The sequence below is a fragment of the Buteo buteo genome, chromosome 7 (genome assembly GCF_964188355.1).
Source record: "Buteo buteo chromosome 7, bButBut1.hap1.1, whole genome shotgun sequence".
In the NCBI taxonomy this organism is placed as follows: domain Eukaryota; kingdom Metazoa; phylum Chordata; class Aves; order Accipitriformes; family Accipitridae; genus Buteo; species Buteo buteo.
The window spans coordinates 13,809,799-13,823,451 of record NC_134177.1 but is presented as its reverse complement, the minus strand read 5'-3'; the positions used below and the strand labels follow the sequence as shown (position 1 = coordinate 13,823,451).

The following is a 13,653-nucleotide window of genomic DNA, read 5'->3' as shown; positions in this document are numbered from 1 at the left end:
TCTCATCTCCCTCATCCCCAGGAGAGGGACCGACCCCAGGAGCCCACTGGAAGCACTGGGAACAGGAGGGGACCTCGGACAGCTGGTGCAAACCACCTCCCCAGGCACCGCCTGGTGAACAAGGCTCCAGCGTTTACCAGTTCCCACGGCACTTGTAACAGCAGCAGGTTAAAGAAATCAGTTTTATTTAGAGAGAAGGGACTTGTCTTAAAACTTTTGACCAAGTTCTTTTAAACCACAGTGGATAACGCACCGTACTGCACGGCGCACTCCTGCGCTGACGGGAGCTCCCATTCCCCTCATTAGCAAAGTTTTACCCTTTGCAAAGAGGTTACTGCTTCTCCCCCCTCCCTCCCTCCCGACCCCCGCCTGGGGACCTGCCCTCCCGCACCCAACCCCAGCAGCAGCCCTGCAGCAAAAATGACCACAGCTGGGGAAAAGCAATGCTAGAGAAACACATTTTCAGCTCCACTTTGCAGTTTAACTTAAGGAGAAGGACCCAGGCGGGCAGCCCTGAGCCGAGCCGCTGCTCTGTGTGTGGCTGCAGGTCCCTGGCTCAGATCACCAGCACCGGTGATATCGCTGCAGTCCTCCGTGCTGGCATGGGACTGAGAGCGAACGACACCGCGTCAGCCTGCGATATCATAAAAAATATCTTAGCTGAGGCCGCGGTGAGTTTCTTTTGCCGGCCCAGCACCTGCGGTGCCCTCAGCCTCTTGGCTAGAGTACGTAGAAGTCGTTGTTGTTCGACAGGTCGCTGTAATGGCAGAGGGCGAGAGCGGGAGCCTGTGCCGGCGGGGGCTCAGCTCGACTTCTGCCCTGAACCCCCTGTGCCACAGGCCTGCCCGAGCCCGGCTTGCAGAGATGAGCGTCCCACCTGGGCTCAGCCACGGCCCGATGCTTGCGCTTGAGTCTGCTGCTGCCATTGCAATAGGTCCCGCAACACTGGCACGTCAAGAAGTGCTTGGCTCGGTGTTTGGCCTTTGACTCGGGGGCTGGGGCTGTCCCTCCGGGAACGAGAGTCCCTGCTGCGGTGCCCCGTGGGCCCAGCTGCCCTTTCAGCTGGCTCCTTCTCCTCTGGACGGGGTCCAGGCTGATGTCCGACTGGGAAGAGCAGCTCTCGTTCCAGCCAGTGCCGGCGCTCAGGCTGCGCAGCGGCAGGGCGAGCCGCAACGCCTTCCAGAACTGGGAGCCGGAGCGCTTGGACTTCTCCCCCTTCCAGGTGACGAAGGAGACGGATTCCTTCAGCTGGAGGATGCTGGGGTGGGTGCACTGCAGTGGCCTGTACTCTACCACGATAAGCTTGGTGGCGATGGCGTTCTGGCACATGATGCCCAGCTTGAACTCCAGGAGGCTGATACTCTTCTCTGTCAAGTAATCGGGACTCAGGACCACGATCATCCTGCGGCTCCTCTGGATGAAGTCGAACACAGCTTCGGTGGTATCTAGGAGTGCAAGGGCAGAGGAATTGGGGTGCACAAGGGGGAGGGAGCAGGGAGAGAAAAGCTGAAGGAAGCTGTTCGGTGGCATACCTGCACAGATCTCCCCTTCCCACAAAGGGAAACCTGGCACAAGCCCAGTGACTTTCGACTTGCCCACGCTCCTGCTGGCAAGGACTGCATGAGCAACAGCAGCATTTTTGCTTTGCAGTGGGCTTTTGAGAAGGCTGAAGTGGTAAATGAGAAGCCAGGATAAGCCAGGGCCGTACTCTGACTTCTGCCCTGCATGGCAGCACTGCTGCCCAGGGAAGTGCAGGCATTTGATAAAGGGCAGGTCTTGTTCGGGAACCACCTGCCCACAGCTCTGGCAGCCCTTTGCATGGGGGGAACAAAGTGAAGCAATCACGTCATCGTGCCACAGCTCACAGTGACAAGGCTAAGACCCACCTCCCTCCCTCTCATGCTCTCTCATCTAGAAATGGAAGCTCCAAACTTAGAAAGCAAAAATGTCAGCCTTAAACCTCTCCAGCAGATCCCCTAGCTTGATGGGGGGGGGGGGGAGGTGAAAATACTGTCCTTCAAAGCATTTCTTGGGATTAACTGCAGTTTGTAAAGCTCAGCAAGATGCTTAGCTGGAACGGTGCCAGGCAAGGGCAGCATCTCTTTTGTTATGAATGTTGAAAAGCAGCAAACCTGAAGGATGTCCTTGGACTTGTATCTATGGCTTGGGATGCAGTAAGCATATTGAAGGTATCATGGCTAATGACTGAGCAGTGGAAAGGGCAGGAATTAATAGGGCTGTGGCACTTAGCAAATTAACCCAAGCTGATTAACAGAACTGAAAAAACTTAACCCCCTCCCCAGCCACTTACTGAGTACTGGTGCCTGGGATGGGTGGGGACCTAAGGACAAGGTGGAGTTCAAGCAGGACAGGGATCATTGGAGTAAGAGCTCTTGCACACGGAGAGACAAAAACCTCCCTATAGGAATGTCTTCCAAAGAGCTGTTCTGGGGAGAAGAGCTACCTGCTGCTTCCATTGCCTTTCACACTGCTAAAGCCTTGATTCCTCAGTCTGGAGACTCCCCTCTCTTCCTGCCAGTGGAACACTGGTCTCTTATATACATAAAAACACTGCTCCTTCCCTGCAATGGCAATGCCTCTTATTCTTCCAGCACTTGGCTCTCTCTTTCCTTATCTCACAGCAGAAGGTGCACCATGTTGCACCTGGATGCATCTTATTTTAATATTGTACAGAGCAATATTTTTTCTTATTTTTTCAAAGATACATGACTAGCTGTAAAACTCATTGTGACTAGATTATTTGGGGACCAAGAACTTGGGATAGGAGAAAGGATTGAACAATAATATCCTAATGGAGAAAGTAAGGCACTGTTTGTTTCTTTAACATAATACTGGAATATAAATCAAACTATTTGAAGTATTTTTTCCTTGTATACAAGGTTGGGGGGGATTCCCCCCCCCCCGACACACACAGGAAAACACTGATTCATTGAAACCAAAAGTAGATTATAAAGTCAGTTCTGTCAGAATTTTCACTTAATGCCATGAAATGTTCTTACCATCCTATTTCAAAGGCACAAAGAATTGTCAGCAATCTCCCAATTTACTGAGTCCAGACCTCATTCAAACCTTTCTATAACTGATTGAGATCTATTTTGAAATCATCCGAGCTTCGACATTTTGTGAAAGAAAAAGCTCCTCTGCTGGTTTGAAAGGTCTTTCTTTTTGAAACTGGAATCATAGAATCACAGCAAAATGTAGGCAGGAGCAGCCCCTGGGAGGTCACCTATTCTACCTGCCCGCTCAAAAAGCACAGGTTCAATTAATGTGAATGATTCCAACACTGCTGAAATGAAATGTTTTCATTGAGCCGACAGTGATGGTTTTCTTTTATCAATTTTGAATTTGCAACACTTTTTGAGACTTGGCATTTTTTTGGCAGGGAAAATGCTCAAATTCCTAAAGATAGATTTTATTTCTGAGAATGGGATGCATTTAGACTTGGCTGACCAGGATACCTTGGGATGTTCAGTTTACAATGTAATCCCAGCTCACGAAAAATTCTGAGTGGCCACTTCACGGTGTGCAGGCAGAATGGTCCCTCCCAGTGACACCAACAGCACAGAATGGGGCAGACAGCAGTAACGCTGCGGGGGCTTTGGTACTGACAGAGCTGGGAATTTGATAGTCTTGGATGTATCTGCTTTATACTAAAAAAATCTATCTTTACTACATGATTACAAAGGACACCACATATTTTTGTTGGTTTACTCGCGTCTACCCTAACGCAACCCAGAGATATAACAGAGGATTATAAGAGCCATACATTTGTCCCAGTCTAATAAAATCTGGGGGGTCATAGATCCCATACCCCATAGACCGCAAATCCCTAGATTGTCACAAGTCTTCATTTTGTTAGTGGTCTGGAAGTACTAAGCTCTTTCTCAACTTACCTGCTAGCATACAAACAAGGGAAAAAGCCAAGAAAGTGTGTTCAATGGGAAAATAGGAAGCTAAATGAACCTTTTCTACCCAACTACCTGGAAGGTGATGGTCAAAACAGCCTAAGAGTGAGTTTCATTTCTGTGGTTAGGGCAGATTTCCAAGATTTCTGTTCAACATTCTGGCTTGGTCTCTCAAGCACAAGGAGGGCATTTCCTTCCCATTTTTCTATCTTGTGATTGCTGACTGAGCACTCTTTGGGTCAGAGACTTTCTGCATGTGCGTACCCACTGCTGGGTGATGTTTGAGTGCTGCGTGTTGTTGTGTTTCTGCTTGCATGGCCCTGGTAGCAGTGGTGGTGCCTCAGGATCTCTGCAGGCACACCATGAAACAGCCAGGAAAATGTCCCCCTCTAAGGAGATGTCCCCAAATGATCTCGATGCTTAGACTACACACAGTCATCTTTCTTTAACAGCTTTTTGCAGACATAATGGGGAGGAAAATGATACTTATGAGAAATGCACAAGGACTGAAATGCAAAAGTGAAAATGTTTTATTGAAAAGCAAAATAAAATACTGACACTTCACAGACCAAATAACATAAAGGCAAAAACATACAGAAAAGAGAAGGGAAAACTCTGGAACAGCTGTACAACATCAAATGGCATGGGGGAGGGAAGATTTTTTTTTCAATTTGTGCCACGCTATTTCCTCATGAAATAACAACAAGGAACTTTGTATGAGCTGCATATTGATAAACATTAGGTTAGAGCACAGAAACTCAAATGAATCAACTGAACTGGACAGATGCTGTGACAGAATCCCACAATGGAAACCACACGTGGCATAGGATGAAAAGGCAGGCATATGTGAGGTGCTTCGCAGATCTGCATTACAGCTGGGACTGGGCTTTGCCCCTCACCTGACAGCTCCCAGCAGTGCCAGTGGTAAAGCTCCCACAGAAGGGGAGCTGGTCCAGTGCTATTCCTCCCACACTGCTCCCTCTGGACTTCTCGGGCCCCTTTCAGACCATCGCACCTTTTGCCTTGTGGGTGCTCTGCTGATGTCTCTCAGTAATCCTGTTCTGAGGTTGCAATGGCACCAAGGGCCGCTGCAATGTATGCCAGAGAAAGTCCTGGTCTACTATTTATTTGGAAAACTCTTTGAATAAAATTGGCAAGATAAATGAGGTGAATTTAACTTCCTAAAATAATCAGTCTTACTAAAACATCAGCAGAAGTTCTCTTGGTATCTCAGCCAAAAATGAGATGTGATGTGGTGAGGTCTGGGATGTTAATTGAATTTATGTGTATTTTTGAGACTATTTCTTAAAAATCAAATTGGAATCTAACACAGTTCTGATTTGGCCTCAGGGCCTTTCCTCTGCCTGCAGATCTGGCAGCTGATTACAGAGACGCTGAAAACACAAACAAAAAGGTGAAGCTGGGCAAAATGATGTGGTTGCAATGGCTTCACAAAGCTGAGCATGGGTTTGGGTGCTATTTCATATAAATGAAGCTTTCTGGAGTGTGGGAAGAAGGAGCTCTGTCCCTCCACTGACAGCCACGGTAGAAAAGCTTGTAACAGCAAAGCTTTTAAGCACCTCTGCGCAGATGAGGAGCTCCACTGCCCTCAGTGAAGCTGACTGCAATTTTACCTGCTTAAAGCAAAGCTTACTTGGGGCAGGGGGGGTGAAGAGGAAGGTGAGAAAAAAGCTCTATTTGTTCCACACTTGTACAGTACCTGCCCAACAGTATGGGTGGCTGTGGCTCCCCGCTGCCCTGGAATAACATCATTAATCATAAGATGCTAAGAGCAAGGGGCTTCACTGATGCCAGGATTCAGCCCCACACCTTTAAGACTGGGCTGTTTACTGGGAGGCCCTCAAACCTCCCTGCTCAGCTGGGTGAATAGTGCATAGACTCCAAATTGTAGTGCTTTTGTAATGCCATTATGAATAGATATGCTTCACCTGCTGGACACCAACAGAGCAAAAGCATGAGTCAGAGGTGACTCAGGAGCAACCATTATCAACAAAAAATAAGCATGCACTTCGTGTGCGTAATACTGAATTCCACAATTAAGTGGGCAGGCCCTTGCATTGGAAGCTACAGGAGTATGGAGACACCCCCAGAGCTTGTAGTTTCATGTGAAAACGTTGTGAACAACAGTACCAGTCAATGCCAGAGTCCCACTGTGCTTTGGTCTGTCCTACAAGGGAAGGGACACTCCCCTCCTTGGTCTGAAAAGCCTGTCTGCTGGGGGTTAACTCACCAGGTCCTCTCCTACGCCTGCTGCCTCCCACTGAAGCAAGGACTGGTACTCAATGGTTTTTTGTATTTCCATTTGTGCAAAGCTTGCAGAAGCTGAGATACATCCTCTGTTCTGCAGCTCTGGGCTGGAAACAAGACGGGTGGAGACTTGCTTTGTAACGCCAAGGCTAGTTTAAACCTGAGCCCTGAATTATGAATGGTGGTGATGTTCATAGCCAGGCAGAGAACACTGAGTCTTCTTAGAATAGTTTGGGTTGAAAGGGACCTTTAAAGGTCATCTAGTCCAACCCCCTGCAATGAGCAGGGACATCTTCAACTAGATCAGGTTGCTCAGAGTCCCGTCCAACCTCACCTTGAATATGTCCAGGGATGGGGCACCTACCACTTCTCTGGGCAACCTGTTCCAGTGTTTCACCACCCTCATCATAAAAAATTTCTTCCTTAAATCTAGTCTGAATCTACCCTTTTTTAGTTTAAAACCATTATCCCTTGTCCTATCACAACAGACCCTACTAAAGAGTCTGTCCCCATCTTTCTTATAAGCCCCCTTTAAGTATTGAAGGGCCACAATAAGGTCTCCCCAGAGCCTTCTCTTCTCCAGGCTGAACAACCCCAACTTTCTCAGCTTTTCCTCATAGTCTTACCCAGCTGGACAGAGCTAGTAGTTTTTAATAAGTTCAAATAAGTTTGTAGGGTCTCCTGGGGAGTTGGATATATATCCAGTGTCATCCCAGAGGCCTTGGCAGCACCTTGCATGATGCTTTCCCCCAGCCAGCAGCACAAAGACAGTAGGCGGGTTCAGTAGTAAATTGGGGTTCCTTGCAGTGCTTGTGAAGTCCCTGAGTTTACAAAAAGGCATCTCTCAGACATGCTCCACGGCCTGTACTGATGAGAGATTTCCCCTGGATTACAAGCATTACAGCCCTGAAGGATCTGGGGTACTCAAGAGACTGCAGAGTCCCAGAGACTGACCACTTATTAGTAGAAATGCTACAATACAAATATCACCTAGCGGAGCTTTTTTTAAAATGCTTTTGTAACAGCCATTTCACATTGCCAAACTGTCTGAATGCCCCTGCTCCTACAGAACCATGGGGAGCAAAGATGAGGAGCCTCAAGAGTTTATGCTCCCCCCACAATGATCAGCACAATATAGCTGGGACATGCATGAAAGGCTCTATACTGGAGCCACCTTTCAAACTGTTCCCCAGCCTCTGCAACAAGGACCAACGACCAGGAAGGAGTGAAGCTGCTTAGGAGAGGAAAGGAGCTCTGTCCTGGATGCTAACAAAAGTCCCATAGGAACTGGAGCTAGGAGTACTGGCCTATGCAAATACCATGCTATCACAAGGTGTTGGCTACATCACACCAGGATAGCCCAAATTTAGATGCTGAGCCTAGGGATTGTGTGGTTGATGACAAGGACATGCATTTGCAGAGAGGAGGTGTATGCATCTTTGGTCTCTCTACTGCCAGGGCAGTAGAAAAGCTACAGGGAGACATGACTGTCCTCTACAATGCTTGGGACACAGTCCTTCATGGCAAAAACCCTGAGTTCCTTCCCACTCCCTGGCCTAACTTGTGGATTTTGGGGGTTTGTTTTGTTTTGTTTTCCGATGGTGTCAAACACTTTTCAGGGATACGCATGAGCCCTTCAAGGCTCAAACTCCTGCTAATTTTTTTCACTGGCATTTCCACCTGCAGCTGCTTCCAGAACCTGCCCTTTGGGAACTTGGATTTCTCTCCTTTCCATTTAATGACAGTCAAGGCCGCCTTGGCCTGCTTCAGCTCCTTCACTTTGCTCTTCTTGATGGCTTTGTACTGCACTAGAATGACTTTGATGTTGCCCTTGGAGGCCATATTCTCTAGACCAGCCTTGAGCTCCAGCAGGGCTTGTGTCCCCTGCAAGACGTAGTTGGGGCTCAGGACAACAACCAGACGTCGGCTTTTCTGGATGAAGCTGAGGGTTTCGTCTGTGACAACTGGGAGAAAGAAACATTGAGGTGGTTAGTGATGGCGGAGAACATGCTGTTGAGCTGCTAGTGTGACACCAGGTGTCTCTTGAAGGGGACAATAAAATCCCTTGGAGACCCTTTTTAGAAACTATAACTGGTGCTTCCCAACCCTGCAAGCGATTCCAGGTAGGGCCTCCTACACCATGGCTGGTACCCACTACCCCATACAGTGACATCTTCTACTTCCAGCCCTAGGCTGCCTATAGATGTGTTTCCTCCTCCACATGCTACACGGAGATACCTGCTGTAGCTACATCTGAAAGGCACTGTACTACGTGGCAGTGACACTGCCCAATGCTATAAGGATGCTGTATGGCCAAGAGGGCTGCTCTGGTAGGCTCAGATTTAGCTTTCTTCTAGTGAGAGTGGAAAAAGGGGCTCTCTGGAGCAAAACAGGAAAATTGGAGCTGGACAACATATGACCTCAAGGAAAAAACCCAGCCTGAAGAGGCGCCAGGAAGCCTGAATGCCTATGCTTATGTCCTCCTCTGGCAGATGTCCAGAGTGACTCTGGGTAAACCCTTCACTCCTCTTGCCTCAGTTTCCCCACACCAAATACACACAGTAAGTATCTACACCCTCCCTGAATGTCCTCATGGGTTAATTTGCTTTGGAACTACTACCACCCTAACTCCTGTTACTCATCCAGCTGTTCCTGTTGCTGTCATCGATGAAAGCAGATTTGAGTGTTTCTAGAAGTGACAAGTAAACTGCTCTGAGGACTTTTAATGAAGTGTCCCAAAAGTGATACCCTTTATGCTGGAGACATGTCATGGTAACTGTGGATCCTTTTTGATTTTCTAACATCTGCAGGTAGACTGTCCTTAGGCACCTTTCTGTAATTAATGTGAAAACTCCTTGTAAGTGTGAATCCTGGTGCTTGCACTCTCTGCTGCAGGATCTCCCACACTTCATTGACAAGGGAACGCTCTTGACTGGTCAGAAAATACAATGGAGTATAAAATAACTCTGACAAGCAACTTCATTTAGCTGTCGAGCACATTTGATTAGTCCCCGTCAGCAAACTCCCAGGATAATCCATCTCCCACTGTTTCTTCATCAAGGACAACATAACTCTACCTGTGACTCAGATGAACACTCTGGAGGCATGCCACCAGCTGCCAAAAGCTATTTCCTGGCTCACCGTGCTTCCCCAAGAAGGAGATTAGTCAAATCCTAGCTAAGAAGCAACGAGGAAGCCCCAGTAGTGTTGCAAACAAGCCGTGCGATGATGAGCCACCGCAGCAGTGCTCCAGGGGGCTGGCACTGGGCTGAGGCTGGTAGTGACTGCCACCGTGAGCAGGGATGGCAGCGCTCTGGGGGTGAGAGTGAAGGGCAGGGAATCCAGGAGAGTTGTGCTGGGAGGAAAATGAGACCCTCCAAAGGTAAAGGGGAAGGATGGCAAGAAGTGGTAGAGGGAACAGGAAGGAGACGTACATCTTGAGGAACAACCGGTGAGAACAGCTCAGAGCAAACCTGGTCTGAGCCTGGCACTGGCGTCAAGGAAACAGAGCCTGGAAGGTGCCCTCCCACAGCATCCAGGCTCTCTCTGGAAGGAACAGCACCAGGATTGCAGCTGTCTCCCTGTACCCTGAGGCACAAGTATTTATTTGCCCTCAAACTTAGAGGTGCTGTGTCCTGGCAATGATCTAGGAGATAAAGATAACAGATCCCAGACTGATTCTGCTCCCTCTGTCAGACAGCTGGGCTGGGACTGCAGCAGTCCCCCCTGTCCTACCCAAAAGGGACCCTAATGGACTTTATCAGCACAGGTTCTGTCATCAGTGGGGTCCTGACCCAAAGCCCAAGAATTCAAAGTGGGGCAGTCTGCACTGGTGAAAGTTCAGGCTTTGAACTTTTAGTAGGCATCAGGGATCATACAGCCAACTCAGTCCCCAGGACACTAGAAATGTAAAGCGTTGGCTAGATTTGTACCCTTGCTGTGGCACCTGTGTGACTGTACACATATCTGGAGAGTTTCACAAGCTTCCATTCTTGGTGATTCCCTACAACCCTTCAGCAGACACTGTGTCCAGAACCTTGTACGATTTAGCTTGAAATAGTGAAAAACAAATCTACATCTTAGTGAAGAGATGAGTCTCACTGCCTGCAACAAAGTACTCGTAATCATAGCAACTTAATTGTATGCCATGTTAGACACAGACTCTCTAATTAATGAGGGTGAGCGGGAGGCCTTCTGGGAGGGCACATTATCTTCTCACTGATGTTGGTGTGGTGCTCTCCACACCTCCCTGAAGCAGACACTCCTGGTTTTTACAGGCACTCACCATTACCCTCGGTGAGCTACCAGTCTGGTCCAGTATCATACTCCCCCTGCCTCTTTTCTTTCTAGCCTTGACTTTATCCCCTTTTTTTAAGGCAGCTTAGAGGGTTTGCATGAAGGTCAGTGGTCTAATTCCCTCATGTTGATAGATCAATCACTCCTGTACATCACTCCTGGGGAGAGCGACTGAAATGACCAACAACCACCACTTGCCCACTGCAGCCTTTTTGGTGGCCTGGAGCATCTGCAACATTGTCGCGTGAAGCAAAAACATTAGAAAATACCAACAAGAGATCGTTAATGGAGATGGGGAAAAAACCCCAAAGGATAAAGTTAATCTGGATAAGCCAGTTCCTATCAATTATCAATACCTCAAAGAACAATAAAGAAAGGATGCACATGGAGCACAGCCCCCTGTGAAATACTCACTTCCTCCAGGGAGGCTGTCTCTGTCAAAGATACACAGCTTGTACCCAAACTCATTCTCCAAGACTCCCCGCAGCGTCAGCAGCACAAATTCCTCCTCCTCTGCGTTGCGTGCGTAGGACACATACACATCATACTCCTTCCCGTCTGAGGTTGGAAGCACAGAGAAACACAAACAGCAGAAGTGACACTTGTGATACTGCACATGCTGAGCCTTTGACTTACTTCATGGGAAAAGCCAATATGAAGGTTCACTTTGAGCCCAGGCACCACAGGTTAAGATACATTGATTTCCACAGTTACAAGACAGCAGCCCTGCCTCTTTGACTACCCAGCCTGAATGTGCAGGGTACTTGGAGACTGCTGGGTCACTGAAGGCATGAGACCGCAGCAAGATAACCAACCCATTCTGTCCACGGTCCTTTTGTCTTTTGACACCTCTGACATTGCTTCCTCTCATTGCTGTCTATCCACATGAGCAGTCCCACCAGACAGAGACTTGCACCCTGCCTACACCCTCCGAGAGCTGCCGCACCCCCTTGGCAGGTTCACACCACAAGCTGCGAGGGCTCGAACACCCTCCTCATCCTACGGAGGAAGAAATCTCAGCTCAGAGTCCCAAGAAATGAACTCCCAGCAACACAGGGAAGCTGTGGAAGAACTGAGGACAGAAGGGTGATTTCCAGACCCATCCTTTTGGATGCCTTCCCACATTTTAAAGCAAATCACCGTGGATTTGTGAATCCTTACATGAAGTCACCAGAGACACTAGGGACTTACTGAAATTTGATGACTTATCTTGACCATCTAGATCGGATGAAACAGCTAGGCATCAGCAGGGCAGTGCCCCAGGGATTCTGACATGTCCATGCTTCACCTCTGTAGACAATACAGAGGACTTCTCTCTCCTTTCCCCTGACCCAAACCTGACTCCTCTTGCTCTAAAATGACCCACACAACTGAATGCAGGTATAGAAATGGAAGGTCAAAATGTCATTATGCTGTGAAGAAGGTTAAAAATAGCCTATATGAAGATTCCTCTATGAAAATGAAGGGTCTGGCCTGTAGCAGGATGAAATAAATGTAAGCCCTTTAGCTCCTTACCTAGAATGGTTTCATCTGTTCCAAAATGAGCCCGATAGAAGAGGACCATTTCAAACCAATAAACGTGATAGATGACTATCAGCACCACAATGAGCAGGATGGTTGCTCCCAGTCCACAGGCCAGCTCCACGGTGTACTTCGGTGCTACAACTGGGTTCAAAAATAAAGAAGGGGTATGGTTTACAGAACAGGTTGGGCCTTCAGCTGAGCAGCAACAAGCCTGTGTCACATGCAGCCAAATACCACAAAGGAACAGCCAAGAGCCAAGCTGGCCCTTCAGAGTAAGGTGGCCAAGCCAAGGTTTTTCTGGCAGGACACATGATGGCTGGCCACCCTGGAGTCCCCGTTCTGGGCTACTAGGTCTGGTTGGGCTGGCAGAGCAAGTTAAAGCACAGGCTGGACTTCGGGCTCTGAGCAAGACCCTAGGAGCAGGCAGATGGTAGAATGACCTGTTGACGGAAACCACCTGCACAGTCCAAAGCCAGCTTGTGAACATGACCTTCTCAGCACTATATGCAAACTCTTGGGGCAACACAACAGCACTCTACTTCTAGGAGAGCCAGCCAAAGCTCACCTGCAGCAAATAAAGGCAATGGCCACCACTTTCCCTCCCCATCAAACATGCACAGTTCTTGTGGCTTGTCCCAAGACTGACAGCAAGTACATAACTAGCCATGGCCTGATTGTTTTCTACCAAGAAAGAAGAATCAGAGTTCATTACAGAAAAGTTGAAATGCTTGCAAACAAATAGAACAACCTGTGGACATCAAGCCAGAATATCACAGGCCCCCCTCCACCTCATACGGTGTCTGTCATGCCACTGATGCTTCTTTGTATTAAGGACAGAAAATAACTCCACTAACTGTAACCCTGGGCAACTCCATTTTTATGGCAATTCAGGTGGCAGCTGACATGCACACTGGCAAACTGCACAATAAAAGAACAGCAGTGAGTGGAGACGTGACAAAATTTCAAGATTTAATAAGTTTTCTTAGAAACTGAATTACAAAAAAAGAAAATGGAAGGAATTTAACGACTTTCATTAGGTGATGAGCAACAGAAGTACATGAGAAGGAGAGGGAAATCATCCAGAAAAAGCAGGAAACATATATAACATAATGTAATGAAAGAGCTGGAGCCAACACATATAGCTACTTGCTAAAAAATGGAAGACAAGTGCTGAGGGGCTAGGTTCTGGCATGCTTGATGTTCCTATGTGCAGTGGGATGGTCTGCAGTGAGCTTAGCTTAAGGTTTCTCTGCCAGCAGCAGTCAGGAATGATTCTTGGATTTTTCTGTGGAACAGAGCAAAAAGGAGGGGTGCCGAGTAACCAGGTCTGCTCAGAGCAAACCCACTCAACTGCTTAGGAGCAGACGGGGGAGGAAGAGGGAGGGTAGTGTGGATCAGTCCACTAGAAAACAGCATTTAGGCTCTGCTGTATAGAGAAAGAATCCGAAGATTTTAGATTCACTTCTGCTACATGTACACACATTATCATCCCAGCAGAATTATGTATGTAGGATGAACAGGCTAAAACCATTTGCCAGTGTGAGTTGTGTGTTTGGTCTATTGTTCCTTCCAACCTACAGTAAGCAGGTATTAAAGCTCTAGATGAGGTTAATAAGGAGGTGGAAATATCCACCTTAAT

The 13,653-nt window shown here is 48.0% G+C and overlaps 1 protein-coding gene across 4 annotated transcripts in view; it reads right to left on the bottom strand.

Moving 5' to 3' along the window:
- Window positions 1–530: 530 nt before the first annotated feature.
- The window catches only part of IL1RAP (interleukin 1 receptor accessory protein), a 49,871-nt gene continuing 36,748 nt past the window's right edge, over window positions 531–13,653 (bottom strand). For 3 of the 4 annotated variants that reach the window (XM_075031633.1, XM_075031631.1, XM_075031632.1), the window contains exons 9-11: window positions 12,006–12,155; window positions 10,905–11,048; window positions 4,434–8,158 (exon numbers count right to left, since the gene is read on the bottom strand). In XM_075031633.1, coding sequence (XP_074887734.1) covers window positions 7,713–8,158; window positions 10,905–11,048; window positions 12,006–12,155 — 740 coding nt within the window. In that variant the 3' untranslated portion in view covers window positions 4,434–7,712. Of the gene's footprint in view, window positions 1,446–4,433; window positions 8,159–10,904; window positions 11,049–12,005; window positions 12,156–13,653 lie in introns of those variants that run through there. The other variant, XM_075031634.1, reaches the window with a different exon arrangement.